Source organism: Bos mutus, chromosome 14 (genome assembly GCF_027580195.1).
Source record: "Bos mutus isolate GX-2022 chromosome 14, NWIPB_WYAK_1.1, whole genome shotgun sequence".
NCBI classification, from domain to species: domain Eukaryota; kingdom Metazoa; phylum Chordata; class Mammalia; order Artiodactyla; family Bovidae; genus Bos; species Bos mutus.
In genome coordinates, this window is record NC_091630.1 from 62826126 (window position 1) to 62849980 (window position 23855).

Genomic DNA, 23855 nt, shown 5'->3' on the forward strand with positions numbered 1-23855 from the left:
TCCTCGGGGTGTATGCCCAGCAGTGGGATTGGTGGGTTGTATGGCAGTTCTATTTCCAGTTTTTTTAAGGAATCTTCACACTGTTCTCCATAGTGTCTGTACCAGTTTGCCTTCCACCCAACAGTGTAAGAGGTTTCCCTTTTCTGCACACCCTCTTCAGCATTTATTGTTTGTAGACTTTTTGATCATAGCCATTCTGACCAACATGAGGTGATACCTCATTGTGGTTTTGGTTTGCATTTCTCTAATAATGAGTGATATTGAGCATCTTTTCATGTGTTTATTAGCCATCTATGTGTCTTCTTTAGAGAAACGTCTGTTTTGGTCTTTTGCCCACTTTTTGATTGGGTTGTTCATTTTTCTGGTATTGAGCTGCATGGGCTACTTGTATATTTTGGAGATTAATTCTTTTTCAGTTGTTTCGTTTGCTATTATTTTCTCCCATTCTGAGAGTTGTCATTTCACCTTACTTACAGATGCCTTTGTTGTGTAAAAGCTTTTAAGTTTAATTAGGTCCCATTTGTTTATTTTTGTTTTTATTTCCATTACTCTGGGAGGTGGATCATGGAGGATCTTGCTGTGATTTATGTTCGAGAGTGTTCTGCCTGTTTTCCTCTAAGAGTTTTTATAGTATCTGGTCTTAGATTTAGGTCTTTAATCCATTTTGAGTTTATTTTTGTGTGTGGTATTATGAAGTGTTCTAGTTTCATTCTTTTACACGTAGTTGACTGGTTTTCCCACGGTTGAAGAGACTGTTTTTTCTCCATTGTATATTTTTGCCTTCTTTTTCAAAGATAAGGTGTCCATAGGTGTATGGATTTATCTCTGGATTTCCTATTTTGTTCCAGTGATATATATTTTTGTCTTTGTGCCAGAACCATACTATCGTGATGACTGTAGCAGGTGATGGCACCCCACTTCAGTACTCTTGCCTGGAAAATCCCATGGACGGAGGAGCCTGGTGGGCTGAAGTCCATGGGGTCGCTACAAGTCAGACACGACTGAGCGACTTCACTTTTACTTTTCACTTTCATGCACTGGAGGAGGAAATGGCAACCCACTCCAGAATTCTTGCCTGGAGAATCCCAGGGATGGGGGAGCCTGGTGGGCTGCTGGCTATGGGGTCACACAGAGTCGGACATGACTGAAGCGACTTAGCAGCAGCAGCAGTATAGCCTAAAGTCAGGAAGATTGATTCCACCAGTTCCGTTCCTCTTTCTCAATATTGCTTTGGCTATTTGGGGCCTTTTGTATTTCCATAAAAATTCTGAAATTATTTGTTCTAGTTATGTGAAAAATACCATTGGTAGTTTGATAGGGATTGCACTGAATCTATAGATTGCTTTAGGTAGTATACTCATTTTTACTATGTTGATTCTTCCAATTGAAGAACATGGTATATTTCTCCATCTATTTGTGTCATCTTTGATTTCTTTCATCAGTGTTTTATTCTGTATACTTGGTCTTTTGTTTCTTTAGGTAAATTTATTCTTGAGTATTTTATTCTTTTCATTGCAATAGTGAGTGTGATTGTTTCCTTAATTTCTCTGAGTTTTCATTGTTAGTATATAAGAATGCAAGCGATTTCTGTGTATTAATTTTATTAGCAGTTTCAAACTGGCCTCTGGAAAATATTTCATTGGAATTATATGGGAAAACTCAATTTTTCATCTTTAGCCTTAGAGACTTCTTTGGTCAATTAAGTGGGTTACATCTGAAGAGGCAGTTTTAAAGAAAATTTGAGTTTTAACAAATAGTAAATTATTATTATACCCCACATTAAAATTCAGAATCAAAAGATTACTTTTTCCCCAGTAGGTGTTAAATAACTGATGGCATTCAGGTTCATGCTATTAATTCAGTTTTTGAGACTGACAAATGTGTGGCACATTTCTTTTAGTTTATTGAAGGAAGATTGAAATGTTTGTACTGGATTTGGTGGATTCTGTGAGATAGTGTCTGGCTTACAATTGGTTTAATCTCTTCTTTGGGTATATGGCTTGCTTAGTTTGGATTTTGTATCAAGAAAGAAGTTTAAGATACAGATATTATGTCTGCAAAGTTATTTCAATGAGTATAATCATAGGGGAGTAGAATAATAGGCGTGGTATAAATATGGATTTGAATAAACAATTCTCTAAAGTTAATTGCATTTCTCTTAATTTTTTTTGTTTTCAGACAAATCCTACAGAGATTTTAGAGTATTCATCAGATAGTGAAGAAGATGACGGCTCTGAGAACGTCTTGCTCATTGATTCAGAATCCTCTCACAAATACCACATGGATTTTGGATCAGATGGAAGACAGGTCACAGAGAGACGAAAAAACCTGCGGGTAGAATCTACAGAGACCATTTTGCAGACACCCAAGAAACAGACAAAACTTCCCAAGACTCCGGAGACCATTTTGCAGACACCCAAGAAACAGACAAAACTTCCCAAGACTCCAGAAAGTTCAGCAAAGAGGAAGAAGCTTTTAAGGTTAAATACTTTATAAAACAGTTTTTCTTTTTCTTAAAAAATCCAAATACCTAAAATGTTAATTTAAAAATATCTATTTATTAAAAAAAAATCTATTTATGTGGGAAGGAAGATTTATAGAATAGAATTGTAGTTCTGATGAGCAGTTATAGGGTCCTAATTTCTGGAGATGACTTATGGATTTGTTTGTATAAGTTGAACATCCACTGTTTCAATCATAACCAGCTTATGTAACTGTTTTCCTTAATGGAGACTGGTTGGTTGGGTTTATCAAATTTTATTTAGTAACCATGTTCCAAGTGCTGTGTTTGACAGTTAATACAAGTAAATGACTGTTCTTGTTTTTGAGTGAGTTATATCTAAAGAGGGAAATAGAAATAAAGAGTATTGAGATTGCTTTTGTGATTGTAGTTGGCGAGAGCAAGGATTCACAGGCCTGATACTGGCTGGTGTGTGTGTGAAGAACCATAGAAGCTAGGCTACAGAGGGCCAGCAGAATGTGTGCAGGAGCACAGTAGAGTGTGTAAATGCACTAATGAAGAACACGGTTTGGGATCTGTTGAGGCTGTGTACTTCACGGAGGGCAAGTACAGCACACACCAAGGAGAGCCCAGTGATGGTGTTAGTGTTGGGTCAGTGGGGGAGGAGACAAGGAGCTTGAGTTCTGGAGAGCAGTGTCACCTCAGCTAGAAGCTGCAGTTCAAAGCAGGAAAGGGGTGGGCACACGTTTGATCAGGCTTGATTGGGATCCAGTGTCTAAAAGAGATCCCAGAGGAAAAATGTGAGATGAGTTAGAAAATAATAGAGAAGACCCAGTGGAGACAGAGGTTAGGAATAATCGCTGTCCATATCCAGGGATGCAAATGGGAGAAGGAGACCTGTTTTTTTTTTTTTTTTTTTTTTTTTTTTTTTTGAGACCTGTTTTGAATAAAGGAGCAGAGGGGAGACTAGAAGAATGTGACTGATCCAGTGCGATGGATATAGTCTGGTGATATGTCGATGCCTGTTCACTGTTGTTGTTTTTGACATAAAGTAAGACAGAATGCCTCATGCCCAGAGTGAAGAAGTTATTAAATACCCTTAAATGAGAATGATGTCGTAGTCTATTGAGAAAACAGGAAAGGAATCTAATTAAAGGGATTCAAATATCCTTTGCTCATGACTGAAGCAACTCCAGCAATATGCAAATAGTTGATTTCTTCTTGTGATTTCTAAGTGATAACTGAGAGATGTCTGTTTTGTGGTTATTCTTTCAGAGTTACTGTGTTGAAATACTAAGAGTGTGATTGGTGTGATTAGGGCTGTCTGTCTCAGGCATCAGACTGGAAGACTCTCTGTTGACACTAGGAGGAGCTTTACTGAACTTCCTGAAGGCCCATGGTTGCTGCCTGGAGCAGGTTTGCTGACCTGGTTCAGAAGCAGGGGAAAGGTCACATGTTCGGCTCATAGGCTGTTCTGTTTAGAGCATCATGTTTTCAGTTGAGACAATCTCTTAACTAGTTGTCTAGTAATGATGAAAGAAAGACTTGTTGAAGTGAACTTTTATGAAAATGCTGTGGATACAGACATCTTGATAATCTTCACAGGGAAGGGTCACAAGCCGTTGTCACAGAAGTTCAGCTGGGGATGGGGTGGGGGGCAGTCTGTGGAAAATGAAACTGCAATGAGGAAAAAGGTGGGTGTAGCACAAATGTAGCACAAATAAAATATTTATAAATGCGATTAAAAGGATTTTTTTCTTTTTTTTAAACCTCATAAGGACTAGCTAGCAAGGACCCAGTTAAGTAGTTGGCATTTCAAGGCTGGAGAACATTGGCCTTCTCTCTTGTGATTTGTCCGACAGGGAAATGTTAGTTCAGCGTCTTTGGGCCTTCTTCCTTGTTTGTTTATTTTTTTAAAGTTATTTATGTATTTATTCATGGTGGTACCGGGTCCTGTTGCTCCATGTGGGCTCTCTCTACTTGCGTGGAGTGCGGGCTACTCTTTGTCGTGGTGCACAGGCTTCTTCTTGCAGTGGCTTCTCTTGTCGTGGAGCACGGGCTCTAGGAGCACTGTCCTCGGTAGTTGCGGCCTGTGGGCCCTGGAGGGTGGGTACAGTAGCTGTGGCACACAGACTCAGTTGTTCCTTGGCATGTGGAATCTTCCCGGACCAGGGATCAAACCCATGTCCCCTATGTTGGGAAGTGGGCTCTTATCCACTGAGCCACAAGGGAAGTCCTGTTTTTATTTTTGTTGATGCATGGCACTGTTTAAGGCATAACTAATGAAAGGCAATCTAGCACTGCTTTGATATTTTAGTTAGGTTGTCAATAATAAGGCCATATTTCACCAGTCTTACGGTCAGGTGTTTTTGTTTTTTTTTTTGCAGTGCTTGCTATATTTGACAGAAAGCAAAACTTGAAGATATTATATAGTATGTTTATTTAAATTATTTTCTCTTTACCTGATTTCTTCACCTGGTAGAGTGTATTAAAAGTATGTGGTGATTCTTTTTCTGGAAATTAGTTAGAATGCTTTTGAATCTTTCTCTTTTTCATTTCACATTTTGTATAAGTGTTTAGCCTTGTTGAATTGATGCCAATCTATTTTTGGTACCAATTATTGGTACCAATTATTTTATATAAAAGGTAATTGGACTGTCTTAACTTGCCTGTGAAATCCCATGGATGGAGGAGCCTGGTGTGCTACAGTCCACGGGGTCGCAAAGAGTTGGACACGTCTGAGTGACTTCACTTTCACTTGAAAACTTTCATGCATTGGAGAAGAAAATGGCAACCCACTCCAGTGTTCTTGCCTGGAGCATTCCAGGGACGGGGGAGCCTGATGGACTGCCATCTATGGGGTTGCACAGAGTTGGACACCACTGATTTGACTTAGCAGCAGCAGCAGCAACTTGCTTAGTGAATTTATGAGATCCTCACCATAGACCCCACCCTGGCTCAGCAACATGCAGTTTGCATGTTGGAGCAGAGAATTTGGATCCAGTATTTAGCACTTCAACTTCTAAAACTTTCACTGGAAGGACTAGCCCCCCAAACACCTGGCTCTAAAAGCCAAAAGGGCTTGTGTCTATGAGACCCACCAGATTCTCAGTTCAGTCGCTCAGTTGTGTTCAATGCTTTGCAACCCCATGGACTGCAGCATGCCAGGCTTCCCTGTCCATCACCAACTCCCGGAGCCTACTCAAACTCATGTACATCCAGTTGGTCCTGCCACCAGACTTTAGCAGAGATATAGTTCTTAATGAATTTACCAAGACTCCCTGTGGCTATTCCTCTAGGGCTCAGCCCACAGTGAGCTGACAAAAACATCTCCCATTCTTTCTCCCAAAGAGGCCTATTTGCATATGATAAAAGCTGTTGCCTGAGGGTCAGTTCAGTTCAGTTGCTCAGTGTCCAACTCTTTGTGACCCCGTGGACTGCAGCACACCAGGCTTCCCTGTCCATCACCAGCTCCTAGAGCTTGTTCAAACTCACGTCCATCGAATTGGTCATGCCATCCGATCATCTCATCCTCTGTCGTCCCCTTCTCCTCCTGCCTTCAATCTTTCCCAGCATCAGGGTCTTTCCCAATGAGTCAGTTCTTCACATCAGGTGGCCAAAGTATTGGAGTTTCAGCTTCAGCATCAGTCCTTCCAATGAATATTCAGGACTGATTTCCTTTAGGATGGACTGGTTGGATCTCCTTGCAGTCAAAGGGGCTCTCAAGACTCTTCTCCAGCACCACAGTTCAAAAGCATCAATTCTTCTGTGTTCAGCTTTCTTTATAGTCCAGCTCTCACATCTATACATGACTACTGGAAAAACCATAACTTTGAGTAGACAGACCTTTGTTGGCAAAGTAAGGTCTCTACTTTTTAATATGCTGTCTACCTACAAGACCTTCTAGACCTAACACCCCCCAAAAAATGTCCTTTTCATCATAGGGGACTGGAATGCAAAAGTAGGAAGTCAAGAAATACCTGGAGTAACAGGCAAATTTGGCCTTGGAGTACAAAACGAAGTAGGGCAAAAGCTAACAGAGTTTTGCCAAGAGAATGCACTGACCATAGCAAACACCTTCTTCCAACAACACAAGAGAAGACGCTACACATGGACATCACCAGATGGTCAACACCAAAATCAGATTGATTATATTCTTTGCAGCCAAAGATGGAGAAGCTCTATACAGTCAGCAAAAACAAGACCAGGAGCTGACTGTGGCTTAGATCATGTACTCCTTATTGCCAAATTCAGACTTGAAGAAAGTAGGGAAAACCACTAGACCATTCAGGTGTGACCTAAATCAAATCCCTTATGATTATACAGTGGAAGTGACAAATAGATTCAAGGGATTAGATCTGATAGACTGAGTGTCTGAAGAACTATGGATGGAGGTTTGTGACATTGTACAGGAGGCAGTGATCAAGAGCATCCCCAAGAAAAATAAATGCAAAAAGGCAAAATCGTTGTCTGAGGACGCCTTGCAAATAGCTGAGAAAAGAAGAGAAGTGAAAGGCAAAGGAGAAAAGGAAAGATATACCCATTTGAATGCAGAGTTACAGAGAATAGCAAGGAGAGATAAGAAAGCCTTCCTCAATGACCAATACAAAGAAATAGAGAAAACCAATAAAATGGGAAAGACTAGAGATCTCTTCAAGAAAATTAGACATACCAAGGGAACATTTCATGCAAAGATGGGCACCATAAAGGACAGAAATGGTATGGACCTAACAGAAGCAGAAGATATGGAGGTGGCAAGAATAAACAGAAGAGCTATACAAAAAACAGCTTTATGACCCAGATAGCCACGATGGTGTGATCACTCACCTAGAGCCAGACATACTGTAATGCAAATCAAGTAGGCCTTAGGAAGCATCACTATGGACAAAGCTGGTGGAAGTGATGGAATTCCAGTTGAACTATTTCAAATCCTAAAAGATGATGCTGTGAAAGTGCTGTACTCAATATGCCAGCAAATTTGAAAAACTCACCAGTGGCCACAGGACTGGAAAAGGTCAGTTTTCATTCCAATCCCTAAGAAAGTGAAGTCATTCAGTCATGTCTGACTCTTTGCAATCCCATAAACTGTAGCCTACCAGGCTCCTCTGTCCATGGGATTTTCCAGGCAATAGTACTGAAGTGGATTGCCATTTCCTTCTCCAGGGGATCTTTCCAACCCAGGGCTCCAACCCTGGTCTCCCGCTTTGCCAAAGAATGCTCAAACTACTGCACAATTACCTGAGGATCAGGTTCTAATTTATCACACATCTTGGCTGCTGACTGCCATTCTCCTTGGATACATGGGAGGCCAGCAGGTGCCGTCTTCTCACTCTCTCTCCACATCGCTGTGGGTTGATGATGTCTCCTAGAAGAGGCTTGTGCACATGTCTGGCATTTTAGCTTTTGTGACTGCCACCCAGAGGACATACCTTGATTGCCTATGTCTGATGGCCAGCAGGACTGGCGTTTGCGGATTGAGCAGGACAGTAGCAAATAAAGAAGCAGTTCTTATCTGGCTATCCCCAAAGGGCTCAACACAGAGGGAGTGCACGGAATTGCCCAGCTCCCTGTATTTCCCTGCAGAAGTTTACTTGTGTTCTTTAAAAGGTGTTGACTGAGATTCTGCCTTTGGGACACTGATGGGTCTTGGCACACTCTCAACTTCCAGGACACTGAGAACAAAGAAGACATCTTGGATGTTCACAAAAGTTTGCGGGAACCAAGAACTCAGGCCTGGCTGAACAATAAGGTTGTTCTCCTAAACACATAGAGTCAAACAAAATGAAAAAATAAGAGAAATACATTAAAAAAAAGAAAACAATAGAAAACTCTGGAAACAGACAGAGGCATAAATGATTTGCCTGAAAAGAGTTCAAAAATAATAGTCCTAAGGATGCTCACTGAGGTCAAGAGAATAATGCAATAGCAAAGTGAAAATTTTAAGAGATAGAAGATATAAGAAAGTACCAAATAGAAGCCACAAAGCTGAAGAATGCAATAATTTCATTGAAAAACTGAGTGGAGGGTTTCAACGGCAGTGTAGATCCAGTGGAAGAATGAATCTGTGAACTCAAAAACAGGGCAGGAGAGTTCATCCAAACAGAGAACCAGAAAGAGAGAGGAATGAAAAAGATTGAAGATATCTTCAGGGACTTGAGATACCATTAAGTGGGCCAGTATTTCATTGTAGGGGTCTCAGAAGGAGAAGAGAGAAGCAGGCAGAAAGTTCATTCAAAGAAATAATGCCTGAAACTTACCTATGATGGGTAAAGAAACAAACATCTAGATCCAGGAAGTCTAGAAAATTCTTAGTAAGTTGAATCCAAACAGACCCATGTCAAAACATATAATGAAATTATCAAAAGTTAAGGTAAATCATTGTAAAAACAGCAAGGGAACATCAGTGTCTTATGTACCAGGAAACCAAAGTAAAACTATGAGTAGATTTTTAGCACAGCATTGGCAAACAAGAAGTGTGTGGCATGATATATCTAGTGTACTGAAGGGGAAAAAATGCCAACGTAGAATACTGTACCCAGCAAAATTGTCCTTCAGAGTTGAACAAGAGATGAAGCAAAAAAATTGAAGAAGTACATCTATTACACTAATCTAGCCTTACAGTAGGAGAAGGCAATGGCAACCCACTCCAGTACTGGGAAATCTGATGGACGGAGCAGCCTGGTAGGCTACAGTCCATAGGGTCACGAAGAGTCAGACACAACTGAGCAACTTCACTTTCACTTTTCACTTTCATGAACTGGAGAAGGAAATGGCAACCCACTCCAGTGTTCTCGCCTGGAGAATCCCAGGGATGGGAGCCTCGTGGGCCGCCGTCTATGGGGTCTCAGAGAGTCGGACGCGACTGACGTGACTTAGCAGCAGCAGCAGCCTTACAGTAAGTGCTAAGGGAGTTCCTCAAACTGAAAAGAGGGATGTTAAAAGTAATGGGAAACATGTCAGAATAAATCTCACTGGTAAATGTAAATATATCGTTATATTCACAATATTCTAATTCTGTTATAGTGGTGAGTAAATCACCTCTAAATATAGTATGAAAAAAAATTAAAGACAAAAATATTTAAAATTACTGTAACTACAGTGCTTTGTTTGGAGAAGGTGATGGCACCCCACTCTAGTACTCTTGCCTGGAAAATCCCATGGACGGAGAAGCCTGGAAGGCTGCAGTTCATGGGGTCGCTGAGGGTCGGACACGACTGAGCGACTTCACTTTCACTTTTCACTTTCATGCATTGGAGAAGGAAATGGCAACCCACTCCAGTATTCTTGCCTGGAGAATTCCAGGGACAGGGGAGCCTGATGGGCTGCCGTCTATGGGGTCACACAGAGTTGGACGAGACTGAAGCGACTTAGCAGCAGTAGCAGCAGCACAGTGCTTTGTTAATGGATACATAAGATAAAAGCATGTAAATTGTACCATCAAAAACATAAAATGTCAGAGTGGGATAAAGTAAATGTATAGAATTCTGGTAAGCATTTGAACCTAAGTTGTTATCAGCTTCAAGTAGACTGCTTTAAATACCAGACATATTATATAGCCTCATGGTAACCACAGAGTGAAAAACCTATAATAGATAACAAAGTTAAAGAGAAAGGAATCAAAACATACCATAGAGAAAAATCAACAAATTGAAATGAAAGGGACAAAGAGAAGACAAAAGGAACAAAGGGTTACAGAAAACCAGAAAGCAATGAACAAAATGGTGACAATAAATCCGTATTTATCAGTAATTACTTTTGGTGTAAATGGACTAAATTCTCCAATCAAAAGACAAAGAGTAGCTGAATGGATTTTTTAAAGAAAAGTCCAACCAAATGCCGCTTGTAAGAAACTTCACCTTTAAGTAGAGAGAAAGAGACTGAATGTGAAGGGATGGAAAAAAATATTCCATGAAAATGGAAACCTAAAGAAAGAGGGGTAGCTCTACTTGTACCATACTGTATAGGCTTTGAACCCAGAACTATAACAAGAGGCAAGGGAAATCATTTCATAATGATGAAGTCAGCAGTGCACGAACAACCTAACTGCACTTCAAAGAATCATATTAAGAAGAACAACTAGGCCCAAAGTTAGTAGAAGAAATAGTAAAAATCAGTAGGGAAATATATGATATAGATTGAAAAGACAATTGAAAAGATTTGTAGAAATGATTAATGTTTTGAAAAGCTAAACAAAATAGACACACACTTACCTAGATACAAGAAAAAAGGAGAAAAGTCTCGAAACTGGAACTAAAAAGGGAGTCATTATAAGTAATACCATATAAATAGAAAAAATTATGATAGGTACTATAAACAATTATATACCAACAAATTGGACAACCTAGAAGAAATGGATAAATCCTAGAAACATTGACCTACCAAGACTGAATCAAGATAAAATTAAGAATTTGAATGGAGGAACTACTAGTGAGATTGAAAGAAAGTGAGTTGCTCGGTCCTATCTGACTCTTTTCAACCCCACCGTCCTTAGCCCACCAGGCTCCTCTGTCCATGGAATTTCCCAGGCAATACTGGAGTGGGTTGCTCTTCCCTTCTCCAGGGGATCTTCCCTCCCTGGGGATGAAGTCTGGGTCTCCTGCACTGCAGTCAGATTCTTTACCATCAGTAATCAAAAACCTCACAACAAAGAAAAATCCAGGAACAGATGGCTTCACTATTTAATTCTGTCTCATAGTCAATAAAGAATTAATGCCAATGTTTTTCGAACTCTTTCCAAGGACAGAAAAGGAGGGAACAACTGCAAACTCATTTTACATGGCCCTGATATGGAAATCAGACAAGGACACCTGAAGAAAAGAAAATTATAGATCAATATCCCTAATGAACATGGACACAGAAATCCTTAATAAAAGTATTGGCAAATCAGGTTCAACAATATATTAAAAGGATTATGTACCATGATCAATTGGGATTGATTCTAGAGATTCAAGGATTGTTCACCCTTCACAAATCAGTCAACATGATATATCACATTAATAAGATAGACAAAAAAATCATATCATTTCAATAGACGCAGAAAATGTTTTTATAGATATCAACATCCGTTTATGAAAAAAACTTCCAACAAACTGGGTGTTAAGGAACGTACCTTAACGTTGTAAAAACCACAAAGTGCAAACCCACAGCAGACATCATACTTGACAGCGAAAAGGTCAAAGCTTTTCCTCTAATATCAAGAACAACAAGGATGTTCATTCATTCTTGTCACTTTTATTTAACACAGTACTAAAAGTCCTAGCCCCAGTAATTAGGCAAGAAAGAGAAATAAAAGACATCTAAATATCAGAAGAGTTAGAGCTTGTCTTATTTACAGATGGCATGATACTATACAGGAAAACCCAAAGACTCACTAAAAAAACTGTGAGAAGTAGTAAATAAATTCAGTAAAGGATACAAAATCAATATAGGCCTACTTCTTTTTTTGTGTGCTTTGCTTTATTGTATTTTGCAAGTATTGTGTGTTTTTGTTTTACAGATTGAAAGTTTGTGGCAACCCTGTGTTTTTCTGCCATTTTTAGTAGCATTTTAAAATTAAGATATATACATTTTTAAGACATAATGCTGTTGTACATTTAATAGAGTACTGTGTAGTGTAAACTTAATTTTTACATGTATAAGGAAACCAAAAAGTTTCTTGTGATCTGCTTTATTATGATAATAAATTCACTGTGTTGTTCTGGAACCAAGTCCCTAGTATCTCTGTGTACAAAAATCCGTTGCATTTCTCTATGCTAACCACAAACCTATCCAAAATAAAAATTAAGAAAGAAATCCTATTTTACAGTTCCATCAAAAAGAATAAAATACTTGGGAATAAATTTAACCAAGGAGGTTAAAAAAAAAAACAAAAAAAAAAAACACTTAAAATTATGACATTGGTGAATGAAATTGAGGAAGACAGAAATAAATGGAAAGTTATTCTGTTCTCATGGATTGAAAGAATTAATATGGTTAAAATGTCCATACTACCCAGAGCTATCTACAGATCCAGTGCAACCCCTATCAAAATTCCAATCCTAAACTTTATGTGGATCCACAAAGACCCCAAATAGCTAAAGCAATCTTGAGAAAGATGAGCAAAGTTAGAGGCATCACACTTCCAGATTTCAGACCGTATTACAAAGTGGTAGTGGAGCATGATAGAGTCCAGGAGTAAACCTGTGCACATATGGTGAGTTAACTCATAACTGTGGAGCCACAATATACTATGGATAGAGGGTAGTCTTTTCAGTAATGTTGGGAAAATTCGACAGCCACATACAAAAGAATGAAACTGAACCCCTGTCTTACACCACTCATTAAAGCAACTCAGGTGTTAGACTTCAGTGGAAGACCTGAAAACGTAGAATTCCAAATGAAAACATAGGTGGTAATCTCCTTCACCCTGGTCCTGGTGATGGATTTTGGGGATTTGACACCAAAACAAAATCTAAAAAAGCAAAAATAAGCAAGTGGAATTTTTCAAAATAGAAAGCTTCTGCAGAATAAAGGAAACCAGAAGCAAATGAAAAAGGCAACCTACAGAATGGAAAAAAATACTTGTAAATTATTTCTGATAAAGGTTAATATCCAAAACACATCATTAACTCATGCAACTCAATAGCAAAAATATCAAACCATCAGCTTTTAAAAATGAGCAGAAGAATTGAATAGACATTTTCCAAAGAAGACATTCAAATGACCAAAGATGTGAGAAAAGGTGTTCAACATCAGTCGTCATCAGGGAAATGCAAGTCCAAGTTCACTGAGATGCCACCTAACACCTGTCAGAATGACTGTCATTAAAAAGACAAGCAATGACAAGTGCTGGCCAGGATGCAGAGAAACGGGAACACTCGTGGGCTGTTGGTGCGAGTGTAAATGGTGCAGCCACTAAGGAAAACAGTATGGAGGTTCTGAGGAAACTGAGTAGATTCTTCCATACTGTCCAGCAGTCCCACTTCTGGGAATGCATTCATGTGAAAAGAGTGCAAACTTATAGTCATAAAGTGAGTAAGTTATGAGGATCTGATGTAAACATGGTGACCGTTATTCAGAACACTACATTGTACAACTGAAATTTGTCAAGAGTGGAATTTAAATGTTTACATCAAAAAAGATAAAATATAAACATGTGATCTATCAGCTGAGTAAATGGGGGAGGATCCTTTCACAGGTATACATATATCAAGTCACCACTGTATATACCGTATGTACTTTACAAATTCATTTGTCAAATATGTCTCAATAAAACTGAAAAAGAAAAAAATTATTTTGCATATATTATAGCAGAGCCTTATTGAATCTTTTTTTTTTTTTAAATATACAAGAGATTTTTTACTGGAATTGTGATTGTTGACTAGAGATCATGGTGTTTCCATTCCTGAGTTCTGGTCTACCTGCTCAGAATTCCCTGCAGGAATTCTTGGAACAGAGGAATCCTGTGACCAAAGCCTGGGAGGGAATGTAGGTTCTCTCTTAGGCTTCAGATGCTCCCACATGTGACAGAGGACAGTTTTGCATTCATTCATTTTTACTCCTGATTTTTACCTTTCAATCCTAAGTTCACTTGTAAGATAATGCTTTCAGACTGTATGTTCTTTTTTTTTTCCTTCTCCCTTAAAGTCATAAGTTTGCAAACAAACATTTGGTAAATAATTAGGTCGTTGTGCAGAGAACACGGTCTTCTGCTTTTCTATGTATTCTTAGTATCTTTAAGTAGCAGGTATTCCTGAAGAGGCAGTAGGTGTGTCACTGAGTCTTGAGCTTGTGATCTCTGGAGCCAGACCGCCTGGTGTTCACCAGCTGCGCCCCTCAGCAGATGTCTCACCTTGCACAGTGTTGCACTCTCAGTGCTTCTGTTTGTCCTGTGTCATGTGAGGATGCCAGTAGTGCCTGCTTAGTCACTTCATGTGAACAGAATGATCTGAAGAAAGGCTTACGTATATATAAAGTAGAGATGCTTTGGCATATATATGATTGTGAGAATTTTAAAAAATTTCCTGTAATATATACTGCTCTCTCACACACATATTCAGAAATAATAAGTGCCTGTAGAAAAAAACCCTACCTAATAGGAAAATGAAGTAATTTGTAGTGATAATATATATAATGTTTATTAAAATGAGGTCTTTTAGTCATTGTGGAAAGAGTGTAGGGTGCAAGTAAAAATCTAACAGAGTCAGTAATGGCAGTGACAAGCATTTCTTGAAGATTGACTAAATGCCAGACACAGCATCCTTTCTGTTTCCTCATCTGGCTGGTTATACAATATTGGAGAATTTTCCTGATCTCTCTTTAAGCTCTGACTTTTTTCATGTATGAGGTGGGTATTGATATCTGTTGTTTCTACATCAAAGGAATATTATTAGAATAAAATGAAATAATGAGAAATGATCAGTGAACATAATTTTATGAGATAATAAATAATTGATGACTTACATAGTCAAATGGTGATTAACAGCTGATCATGGTTTCTCTTGTGGTCAGAGATATGTTAGGAATTGCTGACTCTTCTGAATGTAGGTAGTTCATGGAAAAACCCAAATGAGCTTTATAATTTATCTGTATGTCTATTTATTCATTGATAGATCGGGTCTCTTGTGAAGTGCCTGTATATCCTTTATTATTAGTCATCTTCCTGCCATTCATGGAAGTTTTTTCCTTTGTATAATGTTGGCTGTATTTACAGTTAATACTCACTTATCTCTAGGTCAAGTAATGAGCTCATACCCAGATCCTCTTATGTGAGTGTTCTGCCTGTCAACTGGGTGCAGGTTTTATTCTTGATTACAACTCTGAACCCATTTTACACTTATCTTTTTGCCCATCTGTGGATTAGACTATAAGGTCCACCGTGGTGTGGCTTGTTGCCTTCTTCACATCCTTGGCACCTGTGCTTGGCTCGGCATAGCAGGAAACACATAATCGGTATATATGTATGGAGTAAGTTAACTAAGAAAGAGTAGTCAGAAAGTCAGACTCATCTCAGAGGAGCTCACATTTCTAAGAATCAGAAAACTGATCATCCAAGAAGTCTTAAAAAAGGAGATCACTAACGTAGAAGGATTTGACCTGTAGGAAGAGAATGTAATGCCAAATGAGTTAAAACTTGCATGCCCTGATTGGAGGGTATAAAGTATAAATGTTCCAACTGTTCTGAAGCTTTTCTTTTCACTAAACTTAATACATTATAATTTGTTGAACAGAGGCGGGCTAGCAGAAAGACTAAATGGACTGCAGAATCGAGAGAGATCCACCATTTCTTTGTGGAGACATCAGGGTCTTTCTTACCAAAAGACACTTTCAGGTAAGGCTTGCACTGGTATATGTGAGTAAAGAATATGCCAGGTAAAAGTATTTTTACATTAAAATATATACATTACTATTTTTACCCCTTTTTCTCTAGGTGCCAAAGATCTGAGTTGGAGGGTTCTATATTATATCTGTTTCTGCTTTATCTGTTTCAGTAGCTTTCTGATTGTTGTGACTGTGACCCATAGTAAGCAGTACATCTTACTGCATCTCATAATACACACACCTGAAATAGACATTCAGTAAACACTAACCTAACATTTACACATAATAACTCATACACAGACACACACCCGAAACATTCACACATATCATTCACACACACACACACACCTGAAACAGATGTTCAATAAACACTAACTTCAATAGTATCCCAAGTCCTTGTCTCACTAAATTGATGTAGAACCCTTCTAATGAGGTGTAGTATGCAGCTTAAAAGTTGCTACTTCAACTTCTCATTAAAGTGAATTAACCAGATGGTCAAGCATAGAGCTGAGAAAGTACGTTCTGGAGGTTGGACAAGAAAAATACCAAGTAAAACAAGTATGACTGGGTGCTGAGACTGAAGGGAACAGATGAGCTTTTGTTTGGCTCATCAACACCAGATAGCTTATTTGGAATCTTCCTTTTGTTTTCTTTTCTTTCATTTGAGAATAGAGGGTACTTACTGATATGATGAGTGAAAGAGAAAAGCAAAATAAAAAAACAGGCAAAAATTGTCTATTAATTGAAAACATGAATAAGACCAACTCCAATAGATTGTTCTTTTAGAAGTCTTTGTATTTAAGAATTTGGATTTTGTTTTTCTCTTTGATGAATTTCTTATTTTTCAGACCTATGAATCCTCTCCTTGATATTTGTAAGAAGTTGTGTCTTTTTCTTTACTTTTGGTACACCTCACTGTAGGTGTATATTAGGAAGAACGTCTCACTGTTTGGTGTTTTGTTTCCTTTGTGGGCTGGCAGAAGACTTTTTTTCCTTTCAATATAAAAAAGTATTTTCTCACTTCTGTATGTTTATAGCAACTGGTAAATAAGAGAAAAACTTGTAAATATTAAATAGAGGTAATTCCCTTTCTCCCCAATCCCAGGAACTGCCATGTAGTGAACAGCTGAAATTCAGGGATGGACTCATGGGGTATCTCTGTGACGAAACCCTCTGAGCCTAGAGCCTATTATACAGAGTGAAGTAAGTCGGAGAAAAACAAATATTTTTTATTAACACACATGTGTGGAATCTAGAAAAATGGTACTGATGAACCTATTTGCAGGGAAGAACTGGATACGCAGAGAACGTACTTGTGGACATATTGTGGGGAAGGAAAGGGAAGTATGAATTGAGAAAGTAGCATTGACATATATACACTTGGTGAAGGCAATGGCACCCCACTCCAGTACTCATGCCCGGAAAATCCCATGGACGGAGGAGCCTGGAAGGCTGAAGTCCATGGGGTCGCTGAGGGTCGGACACGACTGAGTGACTTCACTTTCACGCATTGGAGAAGGAAATGGCAACCCACTCCAGTATTCTTGCCTGGAGAATCCCAGGGACAGGGGAGCCTGGTGGCTGACGTCTATGGGGTCGCACAGAGTCGGACACGACTGAAGCGACTTAGCAGCATATACACTAGCACGTGTAAAACAGAGAGCTAGTGGGAAGCTGCTGAATAACACAGGAAGCCCAGCCTGGTGCTCTGTGATGACCTAGAAGGGTGGGATAGGGGGAGAGAGGGAGAGGCTCAAGAGGGAGAGGAGATATATACATATATAATTATGGCTTATTTGCGTTGTTGTACGGCAGAAACTATCACAACATTCTAAAGCAATTATCCTCCAATTAAAAAATATTTTTAAAACTGAGGTTGATTTTCCCAGTGAGGCAGTTGTTACAACGCTGAGTAACAAGATGCTCCTTGTCCTTGAGCATCATTAGCTGTGAGCACTCAGAAGTTTCATCTCCAGGGGCAGAGTGGGTCCCCTGGGCACTGCTCCTGGAGCCCTCCTCTCCCTTTGCTGTGCCCCTGAGGCACAGGAAGCGTCCAGAGTAGTGGCTCCTGTGGAGTGGGTCTCCCTCGGCCCTGCTGGAGCAAGAAGCCAGAAATCTGGCCCCTGCCTCTTTCTCACTGCTTCCCAGGGACCCCTCTAAGACTCAGGAGGCCCCTGAAACAGGGTCGTGTTCAAGACTCCCCACTTGAGTGGTCAGGACAGGAAGAAGAAATGACAGGGCCAGCATTTTCTACACAGTGACGGTGGTGTGAGCCCGAAGAACCAGGGATTTTGTGTAGATGTGTGTTGTCTCCTGTGTTGTGCTGTGTTTAGTCGCTCAGTAGGGTCCGACTCCTGACCCCATAGACTTCAGTCTGCCAGGCTCCTCTGTCCTTGAGGCTTCTCCAGGCAAGAATACTGGAATAGGTTGCCATGTCCTTCTTAATTTCTTCATTGCAGTATTTTCTCATAAATAAAAAGTGTCTTGGTGTTAGTAAATGGTTGATTATTTCTGCCAAACCTAGTTAGTTGGTAAACTAAGCTCCTTCAATTACTTGAAAAAAATACTTGATAGAAAATACATATGACTTGGTCTAAGTATTCTAATATTGAGAGCTTAAAGCTAGGAAAGAGAGGCATGTGGTTGGCTGTTTATTTAATTTGTCTGATTTTTGGCAGTATTGTGCCTGTTAAATTTTAGTTTCTGTGAAGACGTGGGGTTTTTGACATAATATGACAAGTTCAAAAACAATACATGTTTGTTCAGATTTATGGAATGAGAATGACATGGCCTGAAACAGGTTGCAGTTTCCTAGTTCCAAGTCTTAAACTCATTTAAAATGTTTTCTTCAACTCCTTGGTCTATCTTAGTTATTTACCCTTTGCTTCAAGTGAAGGGACCCTGCCTGTGACCTGCTCAGTGTGGGTCAGCTCCAGGATGCTGAGGAGGTCTAGCTGCAGTTCTTTTTCCTAACTTCCGCTTTCCTCTGGGGTCAAGGGAGCTGCCTCTGGAGTATTTCTAGCTTCCCTCTGACCAATAAAACCAGAAAGCCGATTAGTGTCTAAGCTTTATTTTTTCCACTTTTTATATCCAAACCCACATTTAGGTACAGCAGTGGTATTTAATATTGCTCTTTGTAGTCATGGGCAAGAGGAACTCACATTAATTCTCTTTGAGTTATTTAAGTCAGGAAACAAACTATGATACCAGTTTACCCGCTGTTAGAACTGTGACTTCATGTCCCAAATGACTGTAATTTCCAGTGATCATTTTAAGTGTAAGTTAGTAGAAAAGAGTTCATATGATCAAGTTATTTCATAATTATGTTAAAGTATTGATGGGACCTGAGAGAGAGAGGAAAGGATACTGACACCAAACCCAACTCTCTAGCTACTGTGTGTCAGCCCTTAGCTGTTTCTGCTTCATCTATTTTTCATCTCTTGTGAGTTTTTCTATCTAAAAACCCATGTAATGAGATTTGGTGGCACAGCAGAATTAAATGATGCTTTCAGATTCCCTGCAAGTTTATTTAATCTGTGCTTTCTCCATTTCTTTTTACACGAAAAGAAAAACAGTAATTCTACAGATTCTTTTCTCATAGATCTGAGGTTTAAAAGAATCTTTATTTCTGTTTTCTTTTGTAAATTATCCAAAAACAAGACTGCAAAGTTAGCCCATTCTAAATGAATTATATAGTGCGTAATACACATTTGCTGTTGAATTCCACACATGGCTCAATGAATAAAAATTCATTCATAGAGTTAAATTGGGACCTCATTAATGACAAAAATTATCTGTATGTTCAAAATGCTAGTTTTGACCTTTAGAAAAGCGTTGATCTTGGCAAGGCAGCACTCCCTTTGGCTTGCTCAGGCAATTGTCGTTTTACCCTCCAGCCTAGTTCAGTATCGTGTCGGCCTTCGTCCTGATGTGAAATCTTGAGTGTGTCATCGTAACCTTTTCACCAGTCTATCTTTCCAAACTCTGTGAGCTCATTTTTACTTTCAGGGAGGTTGTAATTTCCACTTGGGACCTTGGTGCCTGAAGGAGCCTGCTTGAAAGTAGGAGTCCAGGCTTGACTGCCTTTGTCTCCCCGGAAGATGGTGAGGAAGGGGAGTGAGCCAGCCGACTTGGCGGCTCATAAGTGTTGTTGCAGGATGGTGGTCTTAGAGTGTGCAGCTGCTTATCACACAATGCTCCTAAGCTTTCCGAACACATTCTGTTACAAAATAGGAAACTTTTCAACACGCGTGCAGAATAAGTAAGTTCTTGGATTAGTAAAATGCCTTACAAAGTTTGGAAACTGCCTTTGTACTGTGACAGCGATTTACGAGGGTAGCAACTTGAGCACACCCGCTTCCATCCCCTGTGACGCTGCTCCATCTCCACCAGTATGCGGAAGTGGTCATTCCTCGGCGCTGTGTTCATGCAGCCTCACACAGCTGGTCGCCCTTCCTTCAGGGACACGCTCCCTCCTGGTCTGCCTCCTCCTGTGTACACTTTCCTCCTGTGTGACTCCTCCTCTGTGTGCAGCTTCAGCAGGTGTTTGTCAGGCTTCTGCCTTGACCTCTTCTGTTCTGTGTCCCCTTCCTGGATAATCTAGGATCTCCATTCCAACCCCCCCCCCACTCCCAGGACTGCTGGGCAGTCTGGAAACTGCCCTGGCCCAGCACCAGCACCACCGGCACCTCAGTGCCTGCAGACCCAGCGGACCAGTGTGCCTGCCACCTGCTACCCCGGCCCATACACCAAGTGATTTCCATGGGCTCTCTTTTTTTTTCCCCATGGTCTGTCTTGCACATGTTTTCAAGCCATGAAGTCCCTCAGTGCTGGTGATTCTTCCTCACAACTCTCTCAGGTCAGACCTCTTCAGCGATCCCATCTGCCACGAGCTCAGGCCCCTGTCCCCTTGTGCCTGGATTGCTGCGTCACTCCCGCCTGGTCTCCCTGTCCCTGCCTGTCTTCATTTTCAGCTTGTTGGGGTCATTATCCTAAGAGGCAAATCTGCTGTCACTTATCTGCTTTAAAACATGTCCATTGACTGCCTCTTGTGTTGGAGTAAGTGTCCATCACCGTCGGAGCCTGTGGTGTGAGCTTTCTTGGTCTGGGTCTTGGCCCACCCAACTAGTTATTTCTCACATACATACCACCCTGAGCCTCTCACAGCTGCCCTGCACCTGCCGTGTCTTTCATGATAGCCACTTGACCACCAGGCCCAGTACACTTTTCTCTGTTGGTAGTTACATTGCTGGCGTCCTGTTGTTCGGTAGGTATACCAAGTAAAGGTAAATCCTAGCTCTGCAAAGTGCCACAAGGATGTGCAGGGCTGACCCCAACCCTGAGCTGTGCCCGAGGACTCAGTAGGTGTTTATGAAGTAAATAAATGATGTCGGTGGTTTAAATTAAAAATTTTTCCATGACACCAGAGTGCAGAAATGGTCCTAGCTCTGCTGAAGGAGCTGAAGGCCCTTGCAGGTCACTTGATCTGTGCCTCTTTCTTTCCTGAGAAAATTTGTCTTAGCCAAACCTTTGGTGATTTCTTCTTGAGATCCTGTGTTGCCATTGTCCACTGTTCTGGCATGAAGGCATCCTCCGAGTGCTCCCCCTCAGGCTCTCTGGTGATTGTATTCCCTGGTCTCTCCATGCATGCCCTTGGAGAGACGATAAACTTTTCTATATCATCTCATTTTAATCCTTCAGCTGATTGCTCTCCTTTGCCCTCTCCTCCCTCTTAAGGTCAATTACAGTGTCCTTGGAAAGGGAATGGCACCCAAGACCGAAATACCTGCTCTTCTTTAGCAGTTGTGAATTCACTGTAATTCCTGCTGGAACGTACACTGCTCTGTCTAAGTATTGATACTGCCTGTGTGTGTGCTCAGTCATGTCCAACTCTTTTGTGACCCTATGAACTGTTGTCCATCAGGCTCTTGTCTATGGACTTTGCCAGGCAGGAATACTGGAGTGGGTTGCCATTTCCTCCTCTAGGGGATCTTCCCGACCCAGGGTTAGGGTTATGGATTGCCAGGCAGATTCTTTACCACTACACCACCTGGGAAGCTTGCCTATTTTGACCCAATTTAAAGTGGCTTAACTAAAAAAAAATAAAAAAATAAAATGATAAAGTGGCTTAACTGATGGATTAGAAGTTCTTCACTAGAATATCCTTTATGAATAGTTCTCAGAGACTGGGAGGGGATTAGGGTTGCTATTGGAGTGAGTATCAAGAGTAACAGGGCCTTAGGGACACCCTGGATCTGTCCATATGTCAATACATGTGTCTTTAGTTCTTTTGGCTGCAGGGTTTTCAGCATGTTGGACTGCCAGTGAGTGTGCACTTTGCACAGATGCACACGCACTCTAGCCTCCCTCAGGATGGCTTAGAGAAGGTGGATATGAGCCCTGATTTCTAAAGGACTCTGCTAGTTAATAACTATCCAGAAGTAGTAATTGGCTGTTTTGTAGTTGGGTTCCTAAAATTTTTCTCAAGACATTTGTTTGCTTTATAGCTGATGTTAAATATATAAAAAATAGAGATATTTAACAGCCCTATGACTTTTTAAAAGTTGTTTTCAGTGTGATTTTTAAAATTTTTTATTTTGAGGAAATTGCTTTACAGTGTTGGGATGGTTTCTGCTGTATAATAGTGCAAATCAGTCATGATTGTACACCTATCCCTTCCTTCCTGTGCCTGCCTCCCCGTCCCTCATCCGGCCCTCTAGGTCGTTGCGGAGCCGCCGGCTGAGCTCCCTGCGTCATGCAGCAGCCTCTCACCGGCTGTCTGCTTTTCACAGGGCAGCGTGTATGTGTCAGTGCTGCCCCCTCAATCCGTCCCACTCTCTCCTTCCCCCACTGTGTCCACAAGTCTGTTCTATACATCTGCGTCTCCATTCCTTCCCTGCAAATAGGTTCATCAGTACTGTTTTTCTAGATTCCATCTATATGCTAACACATATATACATATAAGCAATATTTGTTTTTCTCTTTCTGACTTCACTCCGTTTCACAGGCTCTAGCTTCATCCCCCTCACTACAACTGACTCAAATTCATACTTTTTTATGGCTGAGTAATATTCCATAGTATATATGTACCATATCTTCTTTATCCATTCACCTGTCAGTGGACATCTAGGTTGCTTCCGTGTCCTGGCTGTTGTAACTAGTGCTGCAGTAAACACTGGGATACATATGTCTTTTTGAACTGTGGTTTTCTCAGGATATATGACCAGTAGTGGGATTGCTGGGTCATATGGTAGTTTTATTCCTAGTTTTTTTTTTTTTTAAGGAATCTCCATACTGCTATCCATAGTGTCTGTATAAATTTACATTTCCACCAACAGTGAAGGAGGGTCCCCTTTTTCCACACCCTCTCCAGTATTTATTGCTTGTGGATTTTTTGATGATAGCCATTCTGACTGCTATGAGGTGATACCTCTTTGCAGTTTTGATTTTCATTTCTCTAATAATGAATAATATTGAGTATCTTTTGAGCATCTTTTCATGAATTTATTGGCCATTTGTATGTCTTTTTTGGAGAAATGTCTAGTTAGGTCTTCTGCCCATTTTTTGATTGGGCTGTTTGTTTTTCTGATATTGAGCTGTATGAGCTGCTTATATATTTTGGAGATTAATCTTTTGTCAGTTGTTTCATTTGCAATTATTTTCTCCCATTCTGAGAGCTGTCTTTTCATCTTGTTTATAGTTTCCTTTGCTGTGCAAAAGCTTTTAAATTTCATTAGGTCCCATTTGTTTATTTTTGTTTTTATTTCCACTACTCTAGGAGGTGGGCAATATGATTTTTGAACACCATTTTAAAACACTGTTAGAACACTGTTTAGAACACTGTTTTCTGAGCCAAAAATACTACCTACAATACTATGAAGGAAAGTTTTTAAACAAGGAAGTTTTTCAATAAAGAAGACCTTGCTTTGGGTGCACTCAGAGTGGAAGGGTCAGTTTGCACATCAGGTGGTCCCACACACAGCTCACCTTGGGAAATCTAACCCGTACTAGGCCCTGTGTCAGCTTGGGCAGCCATAACTTAGTACCGCAGACTGGGTGACTTGGCTAGCAGATGTTGTTGCTCAGAGCTCTTTAG

At 40.2% G+C, this 23855-nt stretch overlaps 1 protein-coding gene across 1 annotated transcript in view; it reads left to right on the forward strand.

The window, feature by feature from the left end:
- SPIDR (scaffold protein involved in DNA repair) overlaps positions 1-23855 on the forward strand; it is a 276652-nt gene that overhangs the window by 96272 nt on the left and 156525 nt on the right. The window contains exons 6-7 of the mRNA XM_070382423.1: positions 2179-2480; positions 15670-15770. Of these exons, the coding sequence (XP_070238524.1) occupies positions 2179-2480; positions 15670-15770 (403 nt within the window). The remainder of the gene's footprint in view (positions 1-2178; positions 2481-15669; positions 15771-23855) is intronic.